Here is a 22,935-nt window from a genome sequence, read left to right as displayed (position 1 = left end):
GGGAGGGGTAGCTCAGGCAAGTGGTTCATAAAGTTCCCTCTTTCTAAATAAAGAAGAACGCTGAGTAATAAGTGTGCACAGTGCTGTGCCCCATGAGCACTTCCGCCAGAAGAGGACATTGGTTGCTATGGGGGATTGAGCCAGAACTCTATCCGTACACATCAGCCTGAGCCAACAACACAGCACACCAGACCACGCCCACCTCACCCACTAGGCGGAGCACGTGATCTCCAACCACCAGACCGGTCACATGACTAGAGTCATATGAGAGAGGGGGAAGTTGCTGGAGAGACATATAGAGAAGGAAGTGAAGGAGGCTGTTTGTGATCTGCAGAGAGGAAAGGTGAGGTCTTATCGATCGGTATGAGGAAGATCTACCTCTATAGATGTGTGATCTGATCTGACATTGTTATAGAACTCTCATAGGACTGAAGGAGGGGGGCTTATGTGTATATGTACAATGCTGAGTCTATTACAGGCTGCAAAGTGTTAGTAACCCCAATGGATAACTACCATTTGGTCATTTACTATACAATCTGATTGTACAATGTTACAAAAATATGAAGACGACCCTAAACAAACAGTCCAATTATTATCCAGACGGGCAGATCCTTGCACATGATAGTAGATCTAACAGAGATTGTACAATCACATTGTAAAGTGTATTGTCTTCCTCTTACATTGTGTCTTGGTTACTATTGCATGTTGTATTTAGTTCCAGACATTCACAAAAATCCTATTTTATATGAAATACATTTTTGTTTGCATTGGTGGCCCCTATCACTTGAGGGGTCTCTATGGAGCAAGCCCCCCCCCCCCCATGATTACATCGCTAGGTAGGGTTGCCACCTCATCCCTTTAAACCCAAACAATTAAAATTACACAAGGCAAATTTTAATGCAGATGAGGCACCAAGTGAGTTTAATTGCCACCTTAATCAGCCGCACAACCTGTGTAATTAAATTGTTCAGGTTTAAAGGGATGATGTGGCAACCCTACCTCTACATCACATCTCTCCACTCCATACATGGACACTGGGTATAGTGGGTGTCAAATCTGGCCCCAGACCTCCTCAAAGGGTTAAACTTGGTGGTTCAGCATAGGTAATGTGGCCCCTGACTTCATCAAAGGGTCAAACTTGGTGGTTTATCATAGGTAATGTGGCCCCTGACTTCATCAAAGGGTCAAACTTGGTGGTTCAGCATAGGTAATGTGGCCCCAGACCTCCACAAAGGGTCAAACTTGGTTCAGCATAGGTAATGTGACCCCTGACTTCATCAAAGGGTTAATGTGGCCCCAGACCTCATCAAAGGGTTAAACTTGGTGGTTCAGCATAGGTAATGTGATTCCTGACCTCCACAAAGGGTTAAACTTGGTGGTTCAGCATAGGTAATGTGATTCCTGACCTCCACAAAGGGTTAAACTTGGTGGTTCAGCATAGGTAATGTGATTCCTGACCTCCACAAAGGGTTAAACCTTGGTTCAGCATAGGTAATGTGGCCCCAGACCTCGTCAAAGGGTTAAACTTGGTGGTTTAGCATAGGTAATGTGGCCCCAGACCTCATCAAAGGGTTAAACTTGGTGGTTCAGCATAGGTAATGTGGCCCCTGATCTCCTCAAAGGGTTAAACCTGGTGGTTCAGCATAGGTAATGTGGCCCCTGATCTCCTCAAAGGGTTAAACCTGGTGGTTCAGCATAGGTAATGTGGCCCCTGACTTCATCAAAGGGTTAAGTGTGTGTCCTCTTTTTAGTGGGACTTCCTGTACCACTTCCTCCTTCCGGGTCCTAGGCGGCTCCTCCTGTCGCCTTAGGTGGCCCCTCCCTGCCAGCGATCTTCTGGGACACAGCACGGGTCCCAGAAGATCGCTGGTCAATGGCAGTGCGTGCGCCTGGCCGTGGAGCCGTAAGCCGTCACGGCTGGGTGCCCACGGTAGAAATGACGGCACCAAAAAGAGGAGCGGGGCTCCATGCGCCCGCATCGCTGGACCATGGGACAGGTGAGTGTCTGTTTATTTAAAGTCAGCAGCTATGCTTTTTGTAACTGCTGACTTTCAATAAACTAAACAACTGGTGGAACTCCGCTTTGATTAAACAAGCCGAGGTTAAAAGCTGATTGGTTTCTCTGCAGGATTGTGACAAATGTTGCCCTCTTTAGCTTTAGTAAACAAAATCCCTTGGTGTTCAGTACACGTAATGCGGCCCCTGACATCCTCACAGGGCCACACTTGTAGTGTTCAATATGCGGAATGTTACAAAATACTGTCTGTAGACATTCTGCAGGAGATGGTCAGGTACTGTGGCTATGCTGTAAGTGTAGTTGGAGACCGCAGACATGCTGTGGAATACTGGGAACGTGTTACAAGTTCCATCTGGAGATTATGGCTGTTGGAGTCTCCTTATAGTTCAGTGCTCTCATGTCTGAGGGCCACATTTGGCCCTCAGGCTGCAGGTTAGGCCCCAGGGACAGAGAGGCTGGAGGCCACCATCGGGAATTATGGGGCCCCTTACACAGCTTCAGGCATGGGCCCTCTGGAGAACCGGGGGGGGTGCCACCGCTAATTGAAGCGGAGGGGTGCCACAAATTGGGGGAGGGGGGGTTGCCCTGGGGACCTCCAGGCCCCTTACACAAGAAAAAGGGGGGGGGTTTAACATCCAGGCCTCTTACAGGTGTACTGCCTGTACCCCCCTGATGGCGGCCTTGGCTACCACCTCCAACTAATAATCCAGGGTTTGACAAATTTGCTTGGAATCTAGGAGCCAGCTAAAAAAGTTAGGAGCCAGAAAACGCGCCCCGTCCCGACGAGCTTGCGCGCAGAAGCGAACACATACGTGAGATTTTAAAGGGTAAAAAGGGATTTTAAAGGGTAAAAGTTTGTCGGCATTCCACGAGCGGACGCAATTTTGAAGCGTGACATGTTGGGTATCAATTTACTCGGCGTAACATTATCTTTCATAATATTTAAAAAAAAATGGGGATAACTTTCCTGTTTTATTTTTTAATTAAAAAAAAAATGTCGTCTTTCAGGACAGGTACTGTAGAGAGACACAGGCTCCTCCCCTCACAGGAAACACCGCCTTCCAATTAAGAATTTAAGCCTCATCCTCCCTCAGCTCCTCAGTTTATGGTGTTTCCTCCGGAGGGGAGACACCGCTGGGGGCCAGGGGCCAGACAGCTGGGGAAGCTGAGGCCAGTTTTCCTGAGAGGGGGGACCTGTTCTCCCTGGGCTCAGGGCTATTTTTTAAATGCATGGCGTCCTGGTTGACTGGGGAAGTCACTTACCCAGGACATCGCCGTGTAGCGTCCCGCGGACATTCCTGGGGTGGATTCAGCCGCGGAGGCCTATTTACTAAACGCACAGGGGTGGCGCTGCAGGCGGGGTGCACGCTCCCTGTGAGAATTCACGGTCGGCCAGGAGCTGGGCCGGACCGGATGACGAGTGACGTCAGTTCCGGGGGGGGCGGGCACTTCCGCCGGATACGCGTCACTGGTCCCGGACGCTGCAGTGTGAAAAGGCCTGACGCTGGGCTGGTGCGGCCTCTCTCTCTCTCAGCCGTAGGGTCGGCGTTTTGGCAGGCAGTCGCGACCACATTCCTCAGCGAGATGTCGGAAGCAGAGGCTTCCCGTGCACCTCCGGATGACGACAGCACCAGCCACTCTAAGGTAAGGAGAACCCTGGGGTGGTGTTCCCTTATCATACTGTACAGCTTCACTGGTGATTTTTTTGTTTTCTTCTCCTGGTGGTCGGGGAGTTTGTTAGTGTAGTGTGTCTGGAACCCTGGTGGTGGTTGGTCCTAGAACACTCCTGGTGGTTACCTGTGTTATGCGCTGGTCTCTCTTTTAATCTAGCCTCCACTTTCTTCTGTGTTTTTCAGAAATCCACAGAAAAATCAGCCCACAGCAGGAAGAAATGCCCTTCCTGCAGATCTTCACTTAGTGAGAGTTGGAACAAAGCACTTTGCAGGAGATGTATTGAGGGGCCGGTTAAAGAAAGGGAGGCAGAGCAGGCATCTGAATTAGCAGCTTCTATGAAAGAGCTTTCTGGCACCTTTCAATCGTTTAAAGATATTTTTGCTAATTTTCAATTGCCCCAAAGCAGCCCTTCTGTAGCGCAACAGGTAATTCCACCGAATCCTGAGGTTCTTCCCTCTGGGAGTAGAGAGAAACCTGCGGATATCAGAGAGGATGCTGAGGAGGAGCAAGACAGTGCCGCTTCTAGCTCCCAAGAGGAGTCAGATAGTGAGAAGACAGAGGCAGGGTCCTCAAAGGTCTCTCGCTACAAGCTTTCCCTTGAAGAGGTGGAAGAGTTATTGGAAACTATCCACGCTACTTTAGGGATAGTTGAGGAGAAAAAGACACTGTCACTCCATGACCAGATGTACAGTGGTTTGGGAGAACAAAAGAAAAGGGTTTTTCCAGTCCATGAAGTACTGGTCAATGCCATCAAAAAAGAATGGCAGGACCCAGAGAGGAAACCTTTCTTCTCAAACTCTTTGAAGAGGAGGTTTCCTTTTTCTGAAGAGGAGGCTTCAGTGTGGAACAAATCCCCCAAACTAGATGCCGCCTTTTCGCAGGTATCCCGACATACGGACTTGGCGTTTGAGGACATGGGGGTCCTTTCAGACCCCATGGACAGGCGGATGGATTCGCTATTAAAAAAGTCCTGGGATGCTTCCCAGGGGAACCTTAAGCCAGCTATGGCAGCAACAGTGGTGGCCCGTAATTTAGAGCATTGGCTCTTACAAATTAAGGCACATATTGAGGCCGGAACGCCAAAAGAGACTATACTTTCCTCTTTTCCAACTTTACTGAGTGGCGTACGGTATGTAGCGGACGCCTCAGCAGAGTCAATCCGCATGTCTGCCAGATCTGCAGCTCTATCTAATTCTGCAAGAAGAGCTCTCTGGCTCAAGACATGGCAGGGGGATAGCGCCTCAAAGGTTAAATTGTGCGGGATCCCCCTTACAGGAGACTTATTATTTGGGCCAGGCTTGGAGGCTGTCTTAGATCGTACAGCCGACAAGAAGAAGGCTTTCCCCTTAAAGAAAAAATTTGGGGGACAGACAAAGAAAAAATTCTGGACCCAAAAGAAGGTGGAAGTCCCCAAACCTGAGGGAAAGAAAAAGTTTTGGGGACCAAAAGGGAAAGGCCGTGCCGGGGCACTTTTTCGTGCTCCTGAACAGCCCCAAAAACCTCAATGACGGAGTCAAGGTGGGAGGAAGGTTGGGGGCCTTTCTCCCACAATGGGAGACGATCACCAGCAACCAATTTGTGCTGGGGATCATAAGGAGAGGGTACAGACTAGAGTTCTCAAGTCCCCCCCCATCCAGACTCTTAGTCACCAATTTGCCCCAATGCAAAGAGAAATCTGTGGCTCTGATCTCCTCTCTTCAGGAGTTGGAGGATCAGGGGGTGGTAGTTCGGGTTCCATCGGAGGAGATAGGAAAGGGCTTCTACTCCCACATATTTGTGGTCCGCAAGCCTTCAGGGAAATTCAGGCTTATACTGAATTTAAAACCTCTAAACACCTCGGTCACGTACAAACGGTTTCGGATGGATTCCATCTATTCCGTGAGGACACTCCTCTTTCCGAACTGCTTCATGGCATCCATAGATTTAAAGGATGCCTACCTACACATCCCAATAGCGGAATGCCATCAGAGATTTCTCAGACTGGCCGTGAGGTCCAGAGAGGGGATGTTTCACCTGCAATTCAAAGCACTCCCCTTCGGGCTCTCCTCTTCCCCCCGCATATTCACCAAAGTGATGGTGGAGGTACTAGCCTTTCTACGTCTCAAGGGCATCCTGGTGGTAGCTTATCTGGACGATCTGCTATTTTTTGCAGACTCCCCGACACGGTTGTCCCAGGACCTCCAGGTTGCAAAGGGGATTCTGGAAAACCTAGGTTGGTTACTCAATCTGGAAAAATCCAGCCTGACACCCTCCCAAAGAGTCACTTTTCTGGGATATGTACTGGACTCAACCAGACAGATGACTTTTCTCCCAATAGAAAAAGTTCAGAAGGTGGACAACGTAATATCACTTCTTCAGAGCAGTGGCCAGCTTCCGATAAGGAAAGTCATGTCAGCTCTGGGGTTATTAACATCTTGTCTTCCTGCAGTGCAGTGGGCGGGTCTGCATTTCCGACCTCTACAACTGTTCATACTGAACATTTGGGACCACAAACCGGAATCCTTGGATTCCCTGATATCCATACCGGTTCACATCAAGAGGTCCCTTTGGTGGTGGAGGAAGGGGGCGAACCTTTTACAGGGCCTGGATTGGATCTCCCCGATCTCCAGAACAGTGACAACAGATGCCAGTGGCTCCGGTTGGGGAGCACACCTGGACTCCCTTCTGACACAGGGTCGCTGGGCAAAAGAGGACTCGCAAAAATCTTCGAATTGGAGAGAACTAAAAGCGATAGAGTTAGCCCTCAAAGCCTTTCAGAAGGAGCTGCAGGGACAGCATGTTCGAATCAGGACAGACAACTCCTCGGCAGTAGCTTATGTCAACAAGCAGGGGGGCACCAGGAGCAAGTCCTTATGGGATCTGACAAAATCTATTCTCATATGGGCGGAGGCCAATGTCTTGTCCCTCTCAGCCATACATCTGAAGGGAGAATTAAATCAGGTCGCAGACTTCCTCAGCAGGAAGAAACTGAGGGAGGGCGATTGGGTTCTGAATCAAGAAGTTTTCAGAGCGATCACTCAAAGATGGGGTCTTCCGGAGGTGGACTTATTCGCCTCAAGAGAAAATGCCAAAACTCGGCTCTTTTTTTCCCTAAACAGATGGGATGGAGCTCTGGCGGTGGACGCTCTGGCCCAAACCTGGAAGTTCTCCAGGTGTTATGCTTTCCCCCCTCCGGTTCTAATACCAGCAGTCCTGAGGAAACTGCAGGGGGAGAACACAACACTCATTCTCATCGCACCTCATTGGCCCAGGAGACCATGGTTCTCTATCCTAAAAAATCTATCGATAGAATCTCCTTGGATTCTACCAATTCGGGAGGATCTCCTTTTGCAGGGTCCAATCTGCTGCCCGCAGGTAGAGAGATGGAACCTGGCAGCCTGGCTTCTGAGGAAGAGCTGCTGAGGGGCAAAGGGTTTTCAGAACGCTTGGTTGAAACACTCCTAAGCTGTAGAAAGGAGACGCAAGCCATTTACCAAAAAGTGTGGAAACGGTTTAACATCTGGTGTGCAGAAAGCTCCTTCAGTGTCAACAGCTCTGTGGCTGTTTTAGAATTTCTTCAAGCTGGAGCTGATAAAGGGCTGGCAACTAGCACGCTGAAGGGTCAAGTGTCAGCGCTAAGTGTATTTCTTGAAAAACAACTAGCATTTGACCCTTGGGTCTCTAGATTTTTTAAGGCTTTGAGTAGACGGAGACCTGTAAAAACCTCCAACTTCCCAGTTTGGGATCTCTCATTGGTTCTTCAAGCCTTTACAGTAGAACCATTTGAGCCTTTAGACAAATGTAGTTTAAAAGTGATCACTCTCAAAACAGTATTTTTAGTAGCGATCACTACTGCCAGGAGAGTGAGCGAACTCGAGGCCCTATCTATTAGGGTCCCCTTTTTTCAAGTTTTTCCGGATCGCATCATTTTTAAGACAGATCCGGCTTTTCTACCAAAGGTAGCTTCTAAGTTTCACAGAAGTCAAGAAATAACATTGCCTTCTTTTTGTTCAAATCCTGTGAGGGAACAGGAACACAAGTTTCACAACCTAGACGTTAGGAGGTGTGTCCTACAATACTTGGATTACACAAGTCAGTTCAGGAAAGCTGATTCACTATTTGTTTTGTTTTCTGGGTCCAAGAAAGGGTCTAGGGCTTCTAGACGCACGATAGCCAGGTGGTTAAGGGCAGCCATCGTTCTAGCCTATTCTTCTAGGGGAGTAGAGCCTCCACAGGGTATCAAGGCTCATTCCACCAGGGCAGTAGCAACTTCCCAAGCAGAGTGTGCTGGTGCTTCCCCGGAGCAGATCTGCAAGGCTGCAACATGGTCTAGTTTCTCAACGTTTGTAAAACATTACAGACTGGACCTACTTTCAACCAAAGACCAGGCTTTTGGACGCAAAGTACTGCAAGCAGTTGTCCCACCCTAGGGTAAGGTGCTCGCTTATCCTCTCTACAGTACCTGTCCTGAAAGACGAACAGGGAAAAACGGGGTTACTTACCGGTAACATCCCTTTTCCTGGAGTCTTTCAGGACGGCACTGGTACCCACCCTCTTTGTTGTAGGGGATATTATGGAAACTCATCAGACGAGGCCGTCAGGTAAGATGTAATTTTATACTTTTATGACGTGTTCTTGTGTCTCCCCAGCTGGCCGGAGGTACTCTGGAAAAAACTGAGGAGCTGAGGGAGGATGAGGCTTAAATTCTTAATTGGAAGGCGGTGTTTCCTGTGAGGGGAGGAGCCTGTGTCTCTCTACAGTACCTGTCCTGAAAGACTCCAGGAAAAGGGATGTTACCGGTAAGTAACCCCGTTTTTTTTCCCCAAAAAAGTGCGCTTGTAAGACCGCTGCACAAATACGGCGTGACAAAGTATTACAACGATCGCCATTTTATTCTCTAGTGTGTTAGGATACAAAATATATATAATGTTAGGGTGTTCTAATTAGAGGGAAGAAGATAGCAGTGAAAATAGTGAAAAATTACATTAGAATTGCTGTTTAACTTGTAATACCAACGGCCACCACCAGATGGCGCCAGCTTACACATCTGGTGGTAATAACTTGTAATACCAACGGCTCACCACCAGATGGCGCCAGCTCACAAAAAAAAATTTTTTGCCTCCCTTCCAAGCCAGGACCCTATTTTTAGTCGCCATGGCAACCGGGATTTGTCGATCCCTGTAATAATCAATGAGCTGACTGTGCATGCGCGGTATAATGTGAGTGTTCATGGGACATAAGGTTCCATTGCTTCTTAGAAAGTTTGTGTGTGCGCCACTAATAGGATTCCAGCAGGTGAGCCCTCTAGCATCCATAGAGGATGGTTCACTGGAAGCATTTGTTGCCTGTCTCTCTCTGGTTCTAGCCTTTCTCTGCCTTCTCTTTTAGGATGCGTCCTCTCCTGCTGTGTGCTGTGCTCCTGGGAGCTCTCTTAGTAGATTCTGCACCCTCTGATGATGAGATTAAATACTTGCCGGGGCTGAGAAAGCAACCATCTTTCCGTCAGTTCTCAGGCTACCTGGATGTTCCTGGGGGAAAACATCTCCACTACTGGTACGTAGCGGCCTCAGCGATGTCCTCTATCCAGATGTTTTTGTCTTTGCTGACTCTTTGCTGACTCTTTGCTGACTCTTTGCTGACTCTTTGCTGACTCTTTGCTGACTCTTTGCTGACTCTTTGCTGACTCTTTGCTGACTCTTTGCTGACTCTTTGCTGACTCTTTGCTGACTCTTTGCTGACTCTTTGCTGACTCTTTGCTGACTCTTTGCTGACTCTTTGCTGACTCTTTGCTGACTCTTTGCTGACTCTTTGCTGACTCTTTGCTGACTCTTTGCTGACTCTTTGCTGACTCTTTGCTGACTCTTTGCTGACTCTTTGCTGACTCTTTGCTGACTCTTTGCTGACTCTTTGCTGACTCTTTGCTGACTCTTTGCTGACTCTTTGCTGACTCTTTGCTGACTCTTTGCTGACTCTTTGCTGACTCTTTGCTGACTCTTTGCTGACTCTTTGCTGACTCTTTGCTGACTCTTTGCTGACTCTTTGCTGACTCTTTGCTGACTCTTTGCTGACTCTTTGCTGACTCTTTGCTGACTCTTTGCTGACTCTTTGCTGACTCTTTGCTGACTCTTTGCTGACTCTTTGCTGACTCTTTGCTGACTCTTTGCTGACTCTTTGCTGACTCTTTGCTGACTCTTTGCTGACTCTTTGCTGACTCTTTGCTGACTCTTTGCTGACTCTTTGCTGACTCTTTGCTGACTCTTTGCTGACTCTTTGCTGACTCTTTGCTGACTCTTTGCTGACTCTTTGCTGACTCTTTGCTGACTCTTTGCTGACTCTTTGCTGACTCTTTGCTGACTCTTTGCTGACTCTTTGCTGACTCTTTGCTGACTCTTTGCTGACTCTTTGCTGACTCTTTGCTGACTCTTTGCTGACTCTTTGCTGACTCTTTGCTGACTCTTTGCTGACTCTTTGCTGACTCTTTGCTGACTCTTTGCTGACTCTTTGCTGACTCTTTGCTGACTCTTTGCTGACTCTTTGCTGACTCTTTGCTGACTCTTTGCTGACTCTTTGCTGACTCTTTGCTGACTCTTTGCTGACTCTTTGCTGACTCTTTGCTGACTCTTTGCTGACTCTTTGCTGACTCTTTGCTGACTCTTTGCTGACTCTTTGCTGACTCTTTGCTGACTCTTTGCTGACTCTTTGCTGACTCTTTGCTGACTCTTTGCTGACTCTTTGCTGACTCTTTGCTGACTCTTTGCTGACTCTTTGCTGACTCTTTGCTGACTCTTTGCTGACTCTTTGCTGACTCTTTGCTGACTCTTTGCTGACTCTTTGCTGACTCTTTGCTGACTCTTTGCTGACTCTTTGCTGACTCTTTGCTGACTCTTTGCTGACTCTTTGCTGACTCTTTGCTGACTCTTTGCTGACTCTTTGCTGACTCTTTGCTGACTCTTTGCTGACTCTTTGCTGACTCTTTGCTGACTCTTTGCTGACTCTTTGCTGACTCTTTGCTGACTCTTTGCTGACTCTTTGCTGACTCTTTGCTGACTCTTTGCTGACTCTTTGCTGACTCTTTGCTGACTCTTTGCTGACTCTTTGCTGACTCTTTGCTGACTCTTTGCTGACTCTTTGCTGACTCTTTGCTGACTCTTTGCTGACTCTTTGCTGACTCTTTGCTGACTCTTTGCTGACTCTTTGCTGACTCTTTGCTGACTCTTTGCTGACTCTTTGCTGACTCTTTGCTGACTCTTTGCTGACTCTTTGCTGACTCTTTGCTGACTCTTTGCTGACTCTTTGCTGACTCTTTGCTGACTCTTTGCTGACTCTTTGCTGACTCTTTGCTGACTCTTTGCTGACTCTTTGCTGACTCTTTGCTGACTCTTTGCTGACTCTTTGCTGACTCTTTGCTGACTCTTTGCTGACTCTTTGCTGACTCTTTGCTGACTCTTTGCTGACTCTTTGCTGACTCTTTGCTGACTCTTTGCTGACTCTTTGCTGACTCTTTGCTGACTCTTTGCTGACTCTTTGCTGACTCTTTGCTGACTCTTTGCTGACTCTTTGCTGACTCTTTGCTGACTCTTTGCTGACTCTTTGCTGACTCTTTGCTGACTCTTTGCTGACTCTTTGCTGACTCTTTGCTGACTCTTTGCTGACTCTTTGCTGACTCTTTGCTGACTCTTTGCTGACTCTTTGCTGACTCTTTGCTGACTCTTTGCTGACTCTTTGCTGACTCTTTGCTGACTCTTTGCTGACTCTTTGCTGACTCTTTGCTGACTCTTTGCTGACTCTTTGCTGACTCTTTGCTGACTCTTTGCTGACTCTTTGCTACAGGTTTGTAGAATCTCAGAAGAACCCAAGTTCCAGTCCTCTGGTCCTGTGGCTGAATGGAGGTCCCGGCTGTAGCTCTCTGGATGGCTTGTTGACAGAACATGGCCCTTTTCTGGTATGTAACTGCAGTATAATTTGGATTGTTCAGAGAATGTGGCCGTCTGCCAAGTCCTTTCATAACCAGCAAGAGAAGTGGAGCATAGGAGGGCTGACTTGCCACTCCCTTACAGTTCATAATTCCCCTGCAATCAGCCCAGCTTTTCAGTATCTGTTACCAGAGCTTTTTTTCTCAGAAAATAGGTGCAGGAACGCAACCACGACCCCGTTCAGATTTCACAAACAGTAGAAGGGTCTTAAAGGGGCATTAAATACCAGGATTGCATTACATACAGAGTGCAGAGTTCAGGAGGTTACACACAGAGTGCAGAGCTGTCACTTGTAAACACAGAAACCAGACTTCTGTGTTTACAAGTGATTGTGGTGAGCAGGCACCAAAGGGTCTGAGCCAGAGGTGGTGGAACTGAGTTCCCCCTGAAAAAAGCCCTGTCTGTTACCATTTTGTATAAAAATTGGTGTCTCGATGTCTTCTAAAACCATATTCCACAAGGCACCCCCCCATACTTCATAGTCTCATCGCACACAATCCTGGGTGAGCTCTCAAATTAGGGTGCTGTAGCAACAACTAGCTGTAAACTGGTACGAATCACAATGTAGATCAGGGTTCGACAAACCCCGGGCGCCAGGTCGCAATTGCGACTAGAATTGGCGACCTGTCGACTGGGGCTGCACAGCTGGGGTATCCTGTGTCTCCGTGCGCCCCCCCCCCGCCGCGCGATTGTGTCGGCCGGTAATTCAGGCCACGGCCTATGCTTCCTTCTGTGATCTGGCACCAAGACGAAAACAAGCAATGCTTATTCTAACGGTGCTTCCTGCCTGTTTTACTGCCCGCCCATTTCTTTCGCAAAGTGGAGAAGAGAAGGAAGTGTTTGCAGCCGTCATCTGGCGCCTTTTCCGTAATGGTGAGTGTGGGGTGGCTGGTTTAAATGGCTTCTGAGTAAAGTAGCAGCAAGGAAACTGGGTGGAGGGTTAAAGTTGAAGGGAGGTACAGCTACCCTTTTAACCACTTCCCGACGGCCGTACGACTATATAAGGCCGCAGGGTGGTTCTACTTCTCTGGGGCGCCGTCATTTGACGTCCGCCCCTTTCAGCGTTCCCCGCACGCGCTCCCGAGCGCGCATCGGGGAACTCCTGTGCTGGCCGTGTCCCTTGGACACAGCCAATCACAGATCGCCGTGAACGGCCAATCGGAGTGGCCGTTTGCTAGGCGATCTGTGCGGCCAATGAGAGATGATCTCATATGTTTACATATGAGATCATTTCTCATTGCCAGCTCTCAGACAGCGGTGCTGTCAGGGAGAGAGGAGACCGATCTGTGTCCCTTGTACATAGAGACACAGATCGGTCACCCCCCTTCCCCCACAGTTAGAACACTATATAGGGAATACATTTAACCCCTTCCTCACCCCCTTAGTGTTAACCCCTTCCCTGCCATTCACATCTATACAGTAATTAGTGCATATTTATAGCACTGATTGCAGTATAAATGTGAATGGTGCCAAAAATGTGTCAAAAGTGTCCGCCATAACGTTGCAGTCCCAATAAAAATCGCAGATCGCCGCCATTACTAGTAAAAAAAAAAAAAAAAAAAAAAAATAATAAAAATAAATAATTCTTTCCCTTATTTTGTAGGCGCTATAACTTTTGTGCAAACCAGTCGCTTATTGCGATTTTTTTTTTTTATTTTTTTTACTAAAAATATGTAGAATACGTATCGGCCTAGACTGAGGATAAAAAAAAATTGAGTTATTTATTATAGCAACAAGTAAAACATTTTTATTTATTTTTTTCAAAATTGTCGCTCTATTTTTGTTTATAGCGCAAAAAATAAAAACCGCAGAGGTGATCAAATACCACCAAAAGAAAGCTCTTTTTGTGGGGGGGAAAGGCCGTAAATTTTTTTTTTTTGGGAGCCACGTCGCACGACCGCGCAATTGTCAGTTAAAGCGACGCAGTGCCGAATCGCAAAAAGTCCTCTGGGCAGGAAGGGGGTTTAATTGCCCAGTAAGGAAGTGGTTAAAATGCTTATTTCAAATGGAAAAATATCTCTTCCATACACACTGATGTATTTATTAAAAGGTTCACAGTGAGAGGAGAACATTGGGCACTACCATAGGAGTAAACACTGTTTTAGGATTAGAGAATGAGTCTTTTCTCTGGGGGGGGGGGGAGAGAGGAAGAAAAAAAACACGACTTTTTATAATGTTTCATGGCCCGACTATCAAGCACATGGCTATAAATGGCAATGTTTGCTCCTGTGTCACTCCTACGCAGTTTGTTATAATGGAGAAGTAAAAAAAGTCGCCATAAAGCAATGCCTTTCTCTGATCTTGTAGAAGCTATAATTGTTTCTTCACAGCAACAGATGACGGCACAGATCCTCCTTCTGATTGGCTGGTCCCAGTTTGGCTCTATGCATGTTGTAGCAGCAGCTTGCATGTCAGAGTAGCCACGTATGAGCCGTGCTTTCTGTCTGCATGATGTGTAGTGCAGACACTGCTAATAAAGACATTTAAAGCGGGGGTTCACCCTAAAAAAATAACATCCAGCATACTAGCGCGAGCTACAGTATGCCTTTATTTTTTTTTTGCGCCATACTCAGTTTAATCCCGTAGTTACATTTCAGACTCCCCGTGGGGAATGGGCGTTCCTATGCAGAGGGGAACATGATTGACGGCCGGCTATGGCGTGTCACGCTTCCCGAAAATAGCCGAAATAGGACTTGGCTCTTCACGGCGCATGCGTAAGTCAGCTCCTAGTCTGTGCGCAGGCGCCGTATAGCGCCGTGAAGAGCCGAGTCCTACTCCGGGTTTTTTCGGGAAGCGCCATAGCCGGCCGTCAATCATGTTCCCCTCTGCATAGGAACACCTACTCCCCGCGGGGAGTCTGAAACTTCACTACGGGATTAAACTGTGAGTACGGCGCCAAAAAAATAAATAAAGGCATACTGTAGCTCACGCTAGTATGCTGGATTTCATGGTAGAAACTTGTTTTTTTGGTTGAACACTGCTTTTAATAATAATAATTGGTATAATGGCTTCTGTCACTTTCTCAGGCCCCTTTCACTCTGACACATTTTTCAGGCGGTTTGGCACTAAAAATAGCGCTGCAATACCGCCTGAAACAATCGTGCCCTGCATTCTTCAGTGTGAAAGGCCAAAGGCTTTTACACTGAAGCGGTGCGCTAGCAGGACCGCTCCAAAAGTCCTGCTAGCCGCATCTTTGGAGCGGTTTAGGAGGGGGTGTTTACTGCTCCTTCCCATTGAAATCGATGGGAAACCGCGGTAATACCGCCGGCAATGCGCCCCAACGGTATTATTCGGCCGCTAGCGGCCGAATATCGCGGTAAATACGACGGTATATCGGCGCTAAAAATCGTGCCACTGCCCTGTGTGAAAGAGGCCTTAAAGTTTGGTAAAATGTTAGCAGGTTATATCTAGAAATGTCACTGACTTCTTATAAGGAGCTATTTAGTAGGGAATCCATTTTGTTCTTACTTGGCTTTTCTTTGTTGCAGATCCAGCCAGATGGAATGTCGCTGGAATACAATGACTATTCCTGGAACAAGGTACTGACCTTTTTATAACATAACCGGCATCACAAAGTTTGTTACTGTCCTCAGTTTCTGGATGTACAGTGGTTTTTTGTACTTTGTTTTTCAGATTGCGAATGTTCTGTACCTCGAGGCTCCAGCTGGCGTGGGCTTCTCCTACTCCGATGACCAAAATTATAAGACAAATGACACAGAGGTAAGCTTTGATGCCTAAACTCTCCTTTGGTTTTCTCTTCTCCCTCAGACAATGTTGCGGATCTTGGTACACTTTTGTGTAACATTCCATTATCACAAACGGCAAATCTTTCCTCTGTACTGTAGGTGGTGCCGGAATGATTTTACTGTTCTGATGATTAAAGCAGGGGCGTGCGGTGAGATACTGACTAGTATCAGAGCCAGATACATACAGGTTACATACTCTGCGAATGTTGGAGTGAGAGCAGTGATTCTAGCACTAGACCTCCTATGTAACCTCAAAAAATAAAAAATAAAAAAAATGTAAGCGTCGCCTTTGGAGATTTTTAAGTACCGAAGTTTGGTGCCATTCCAAGAGTGCGCAATGACATGTTCGGTATCTAGTTAGTGTAACATCTTTCATAGTATTAAAAAAATGGTGTGTGTGTATTATTGCATTTGAAAAATTGCTGCGCAAATACAGTGTAACGTAAGTTGCAACAACCATTTTTATTCCCTACGGTGTCTGCTAAAATTTTATATAAAGTTTTTTTACTGTTGTAAAAGTCAAGAGCAAGACTGCTGATGTTTTTTGGCTATAGTTTGTGCCATATAACCCAAACTCTTGGTGGTGGCTTTTGCATTTTAAATATATTTTTGGATGCAGATAAATGTCATGCACCCCTTCTTTTTTTTTTATTGGATAACTGTAAGTGGACAGGTAGGTATCCTATCCCACTTCCGTCAGTCTGGGTCGCGGCCCATGACGTTACCGCAGGGCTCCCTCCTCCCCTGGCCGACGGGCCAATAAGAGGAGCAGGGCCTCGTACATGAGCAGTAGGTTTCCTGGCACAAAGACGAAAGGCTACACTGCTGGGTTCCCTTACCCGCATCAGCTGCAGTGTCGACATTGAGGGATTCCAGGACAGGTAAGTGTCCATTTAATAAAAGCCAGCAGCAGTATGTGTAGCTGCTGGCTTTTACATATTTTTTTTATTTAAAGGAGGTCAGAAATGGCAGCTCTGTAATACTCTTGCAACCAGTTTTAAAGCTAACTGGACTATTCCCCCCCCATTGGGTTTATTAAAGCAGAACTCTAACCCTAAACAAACAGTGCCTCTAATAGCCTCCCCCTCTTTAGTGTGGGGGGTTTCTCTCTCGCATATTAAAGTGGTTGTAAATGCTGAGGGTTTTTTATTTTTTTTATTTCATATTTTATGCAAGGTTAAAACTTCCAGTGTTTAGCTCCCCCCTTTATACACACACTTACCTAATCTTGCTCTAGCAATATACACATGACCCAAGGCTTTCCTTGATCTTTTCCTCCTGATTGGCTGAGATGCAGGAGCCATTGGCGGCCGCTGCTGTCAATCACAGCCAGTGAGGCGGGAGCGAGGCTGAGCTGTGCTCTGTGTTGTATGGACACAGGAAGCAAGTGGCTTGCTATAGGGGAACACGGCAAGGACCAAGAGCACTGGTGGGGGACCCGAGAAGAGGAGGGTCGGGGCTGCTCTGTGCAGTCACTTTAATGTGTTTTCTTTCTGCGTTTTGAAAACATGTCAAATTCAGGTCGGCAAATTCCCACTGAATATTAACTGAGCAGTACAAATGGCAGTTCAAAGGCTGTTTGCTTTGCGTTGCACTTTCTTTGGATGCAGCATGTCCTATTGAACTACAGGCATAGCCGAGCAGACAAAGACTTTTTCTTGAATGCAGAGATTTCTTTTTGAACGCAGCTTCATATGTTCAAATAGAAAATGTAGCGACAGACCTGTCCATATACATGGGCACAGTGGATTCCAAAACCCTTTTTGGGGGGGAGAGAAGAGCTAGATGTTGCAGATTGAATAGGCCAATCTGCAAAACCCTTTTTTCATCTAATATATATATATATATATATATATATATATAATTAGCTGAATACCCGGCATTGCCCGGTCTTCCTATCTTAACCTTTTGGGGAGGAAAATCATAGTAATATAAATATACCCATCTTTTATATAGGGGTGTAGGTAAGGGTTAATTTAACTGTCATATATTTTTATTTGGCATATAAGTAATATGTGTAGCAGGTATTATTGAAATATCTCCAGGCGTACAGAAGTTATGTGGGAACATACATTTCCCATTGATTTGCATGGGACTTTAAACAAAAACCCCGACCCTCACAAATGGGGGTAGTTAAGGGATAAATTAACTATCCTATAGTTTAAGTGGACATATAAGTAACATGTGACCAAGTGTTATCGAAATATGTACAGCCGTTTGGAAGTTATGAAGTAACATGTATTTCCCATAGAGTTGAATGGGACTTTAAAGGAAAACCCCGACCATGGCAAATGGGGGTGGGTAAGGGTTAAACCACCTATCCTATGTTTGTTGCTGACATATAAGTAACATGTGTGCCAAGTTTCATGTTAATATCTTTAGCCGTTTGGACGTGATGCTGGAACACACACACACACACACACACACACACACACACAATGAGATATATATATATATATTTTTTTTTATTTTTTCCCTACAGGTTGCACATAACAACTATTTGGCTTTGAAGCAATTTTACACCCTTTTCCCAGAATACAGCAAAAGCGATCTTTACATCACAGGTGAAAGTTATGGTGGTGTGTACGTTCCATCACTGGCTGTTGAAGTGTCACAAGATTCCACTATAAACCTCAAGGTGAGATAAACGCAATCGGATACATCTACGTTGATCAATACTCGTATTCACATGTGTAGAGATTTAAGCCATACATGGATTGAAACTCGGCCAGTTCAGCAGGCACCCGCCGAATTTTGATTCCTGTATAGACAGGCTGATTGTACACAGCCTGTTGGGTTATTCCTGAATGATCATTGATTTCTGAGGGTGGAGAAGGTTCCCCTTTGTGGGAATACAATACCACATTGGCCAGATTCCCCAATCCACCTGGAATGTGTTCATGGCGGAATCGTGTGTGTACGCACGCACGCACATACATACATACATACATACATACATACATACATACATACATACATACATACATACATACATACATACATACATACTCACAAAGCAGTTGCGCCGACGTAAGTGCAAATGTGCGCTGTCGTATCTGTGCGCCAGACCCACAAACTAATATGCGCCTTAAAACGGGCTACACCCCGCTGACGTATCTTGCTTACGCCGGCGTAGAGTGATTAGCCATTCAAACATGCAAATGAGGGAAATACGGCGATTCACGAACGTGCGCGTACTACGCGAGATGCGCGTAAGTTGTACGTCCGGCGTAAAGTTTTTCCCCATAAAGGAGGTGCAACCCGGCAACAGACATGCTCAGGTCTGCACCAGGGAACACAAGGCGGCGTATTGTGCGTTGGACGTGTGTCTTTCTGGGCGTACGTTATGTTCACGGCGTACGCAGTGATCCGGCGTAGCTTAGGCAGTTTTGCCAGCGTGGTTGTGAGCAGGCGCATAGGGGTGCGTCCATGGCGCATGCCCAGTTCGTGATACGTATTTGTCTGGCACTCGGCCCATCATTTGCATGGGTTCACGCCTCATTTGCATGGGTTCACGCCCACTTCCACCTGTGCCTTCGAAACCCACATCACGCTGGCGTAGCGTTGGGAGCACTGGTTTGCTGAATGCAATGCTTGCCTCTCTGCGTTGGCGTAGTGTACAGTGGTTGCTCTATGGCGGCGTAATGTGCGCCCTGCTCTCTGTGAATCTGGGACATAGAGTGTGTGTGTATGTATATAATGGATTTTTTTTATTTATTTTTTTATATTCAATGCGCCTGAACGGGGAAAAAAAGCGCGATCAATGTATGGGCTGCCTAAGTGTAAAAATTGCCACCTTTGTCAGAAAGCTGAATTCTCAGATCTTAAAAGCAGATCCCTCTGAATTGCACTGATCTGTGCAGTGCTTTGTTCAGAATGGATCCTGGCCCACTGAAGAAATATGAAGGAGCCAAAGCTTGAAGGGGTGGGGGAGGCAATTGTTTTCTTAGAAAATTTTTTTTTTTTTTTTGTTTCCAATATTTTTTATTGAGTTTTCAAAGAGAAAAAAAAATAAAGGGAGAGGGGTATACAAAGATAATTAGGAGTGGGGGGGGGGAAGGTATGCACCCACAGTCCACATCTGGGGGGCTATTAATCTAATACAGATTATTGCATGTTCACACAGAACAGTTACACATCTAGTATCTAGTATCCATAAGCGTTCCCCCCCAGAACCATCGCTTAACAGGGACAATCATCAACTTAGCCCGGGATCACCCAGTTGTGGCGCAATCCAGGCCCAAAGGGCCAACATACCCCAGCCCACTACCTCTGAATTGGTTCTTAGAAACATTTTAAAGCCTATCCTTGCATTAAGGTAAAAAAAAAAAAGTTTAGGCATTGATTTTGTCCCCCTTGCCCTTCATTCAATCCAGTTCTGTACACCTCTGTAGAGCTTCTCTCCCCTCGCTTCTGGGTCTCGCTTGCTTTGCTGTCCATCAAAGCCAGTGACGAGGAAGCAGGGGCTGAGTCCCGCAGTCTGGGTCAATGAAAGCAGCAGTGGGGCTCAGGATCGAGCATGCAAGAGTGCCACGATGGGTAGAGTGTTCCCATGGGGGACTGAACAGAAGAGGAGCCAGGAGGTTCAGGATCACTCTGCAATTCCATTGCACAGCGCAGGGAAATTTTATAGGGATTTATTTTTTATTTTTATTTTTTTTGTCACTTAAGTCGCAGGCACAAGCATGTAGCAAGTGTAAGTAGTGAAGCCAAAGCATGAACATAATAGTCGGGCTACTAATGTTTTCAGAGGGAAAGAAAAACAAAATATGTTGGTGTTTTCTTGTGGTAATACCACTTTGCAACCTGTAAATTGGTTAAATCTTGACATTGCTTGTTTCTGGCCAAAATATTCTCTCGTACTTGTGAACACATAATTTACACCTAAGTGTAACCTGAAATTTGTTTATTTATTTTTCCCTAAGGGAATCGCTGTTGGCAATGGATTAAGTAGTTATGAAATTAATGACAATTCGCTGATCTACTTTGCTTATTACCATGGAATATTGGGTAGCAAGTAAGTTGATTCACTTTATTTGATTTATTAGATGTCTGGTGTTCTTTACCTCTTTGGCCAGTTTAGCTCAGTAATGAACTGTATACACTTTGGGGATGTCTGCAAGCGGCCTTTCAGATTTATATCTTTCGCTGATCTGAAGAAGTTGTGGCTTGACTGATCCGGTCCGCCTGTCCGTTTTTCAGGCAGACCCGATTGGATTCTCCATTCTCCTCTAAGGCGCAGTGGGCTTAAAATGGACGTGTGTCCATTTTTTACACCCACCGACATCCGATCCTGGCTGGGGATCCATTCCCCTGTCGATCAGATGGCAGTCGGGCAGGGTGGATAAAAAGCCAACAAGTTTTGAATTATAAAATACTTAAAAAAGCATTACCGTATTTATCGGGGTATAGCGCGCACCCCTAAAGTGGACCTGACATTCCTGTAAAAAAAAAAAAAAAAACACATTTTAGTACTTGCAGTTTTGGTGTCTTGTGCGGCGGCCTCGTCGGGTCCGTCTGCGGCTTCGGGTGTCCTCTTCGTTGGGTCCGGCGTCCTCCCCGCTCGATACCCGCGCCGAGTTCGAATACTGCGCCGGCATATACTGAGCGCAGTACACTCGTGTATAGTAAGGCAGGCTCGGCTACTCTCGCGCTTACGTCCAGGACGTGAGCGCGAGAGGAGCCGAGCCTGCCCGACTATACACAAGTGTACTGTGCTCGGTATATGCCGGCGCAGTGTTCAAACTCGGCGTGTATATCGCGCACCCACGTTTTTTCCCTGATTTTCAGGGAAAAAAAGTGCGCGGTATACGGTAATTTTTATTTAAGTTTTCTGTTTAAGATACATTAGTAATTTTGTTCAGCATAAAATGGAGCTTGGTTATGTAGAATTCTGTAATATTTACATTTTTGGTAAACTCATTCAATGAATGCAAGCTGAGATAATATGTACTGCATTGATGCATTCACACAATTTCACAGTAACCATGAGATAAAACAAAGTTCAGGAATATTCCTTTCTATCTCCTTGTCTTGCAAATCTATGTACACTACAAACTGTATGATTGAATCGGTTCTGATATCTGTCTTACTAACCCGACAGCTTATTATTCTTTTATAGGAAACCTTAATTTCTCGAGTCGTCTTCCAGGACGGCACCTTGAGAGTAGACTGGCTTCACCTGACAGGAAACACAATCAAAAAGAGGTTAAAAAACCCCGCCCCTCCCCGTGCACCTCAGTTCATGATTGTGTTTCCCCCAGCGAAACGTTTTTTTGTTTTTCCAAAAAGACCTAAGGCCTGGGGCTGGTGGTCCCCCTCTTGGAAGGTGAGCCATGGGTCCTGGGAGGCCTTGAGCTCAGTGAGGCTATTGCCTGTCCAGAGGGTCTCCCTGTATTGAGGGGGGGGGAGCTGAAGGAAAAACCATGTTTGGAAACCCCCCCCCGGCTAGGTGTATCTGGGATAGTGGCTATCTCAGAACACCTAGGTGGCTGGAATCCCTCTCTCCCGAGCGTCTTCCTACCTGCTGGGCCGGGTAAAGGTGCATCTCCGTGCTGTGGAATCGGCTGCTGTTCTCCCAGGCTCGTTTCTCGATGGAGCCAGCATTCGACGCTGCATCGATGGCGGCGCAGGGTGATGACGTACTTCCGGTTCCGGTCTTCACCAAAATGGCGGCCGCCATCGGCGTTGGCACACACACACACACACACGGAGCGCAGCAGGGGAGCGAGTGGCGCCCGATTTGACGGTGCCATGGAGCGTGAGGACCGCCAGGCACTAACCACTGCTGCAGAGGAAGCCACCAGGGGTGAGTCTACCTCTAAAAAACCTCATTGGGGCACTTGGACTGGGTCCTTATTCCCCACACACCCCCCTTCCCTTCCCCTACTCCCTTTTTGATTAAAGCCTCTGTCTTTTACTTTCAGGGGAAGAGGTTATTGCCCAGGGGGAGGCTTCTAGTGTTTCTGCTAAACATACATCTAAAGCTAAAAGATGTGGGAATTGTAGCATTAAGCTAGCCACAGATTATTCCAAGCTTTTGTGTGCTAAGTGCATTCAAAAACTCACAGGGAAGGAAACTTCGCTAATAATGAAAGAATTCCTGACGGTTCAGTCAGAGATGCTTTCCACATTAAAGGAGTTTAAGGAAGTCTTAAAACCCAAAGGACCTGATCCCCTAGCAGCTGGACCCTCCTCACAGGAAAGCTTATCCACCTCGGCTCCAAAATTATTGAGGGCTAGGGACGTTCTTCTGTCAGACTCTGAGGATTCAGAGGCTCAGGAAGAGGGTCTCATTGATAGCCAGACAGATGAGGAGGATGATGATGCTAGATAAGGCAAATTCATTTTTTCAGCAGATGACATGGGTGGTTTACTGGCGGCTATCTATACCTCTGAGGGGATTCAGCAGCCGGCCGAACTAGTGTCAGCACAGGATAAGATGTACCAGGGTTTGGCTAAACCCCAGCCAAAGGTTATCCCAGTTCACCAATCTCTTCAGGACTTGGTTCTAAGAGAGTGGGCAGAACCTGAAAAGAAGTTACTT

At 46.6% G+C, this 22,935-nt stretch overlaps 1 protein-coding gene across 1 annotated transcript in view; it reads left to right on the top strand.

Moving 5' to 3' along the window:
- The first annotated feature begins 234 nt into the window (after positions 1-234).
- Positions 235-22,935, top strand: part of LOC120918573 (lysosomal protective protein-like) — a 43,924-nt gene continuing 21,223 nt past the window's right edge. The window contains exons 1-7 of the mRNA XM_040330228.1: positions 235-343; positions 9,059-9,223; positions 11,501-11,612; positions 15,132-15,182; positions 15,277-15,363; positions 17,872-18,027; positions 20,315-20,406. Of these exons, the coding sequence (XP_040186162.1) occupies positions 9,060-9,223; positions 11,501-11,612; positions 15,132-15,182; positions 15,277-15,363; positions 17,872-18,027; positions 20,315-20,406 (662 nt within the window). The 5' untranslated portion in view covers positions 235-343; position 9,059. The remainder of the gene's footprint in view (positions 344-9,058; positions 9,224-11,500; positions 11,613-15,131; positions 15,183-15,276; positions 15,364-17,871; positions 18,028-20,314; positions 20,407-22,935) is intronic.

The sequence above is a fragment of the Rana temporaria genome, chromosome 12 (genome assembly GCF_905171775.1).
Source record: "Rana temporaria chromosome 12, aRanTem1.1, whole genome shotgun sequence".
NCBI lineage: Eukaryota > Metazoa > Chordata > Amphibia > Anura > Ranidae > Rana > Rana temporaria.
Note: the sequence above shows the minus strand (reverse complement) of the source record. Positions and strands in the feature narration are given on the sequence as shown.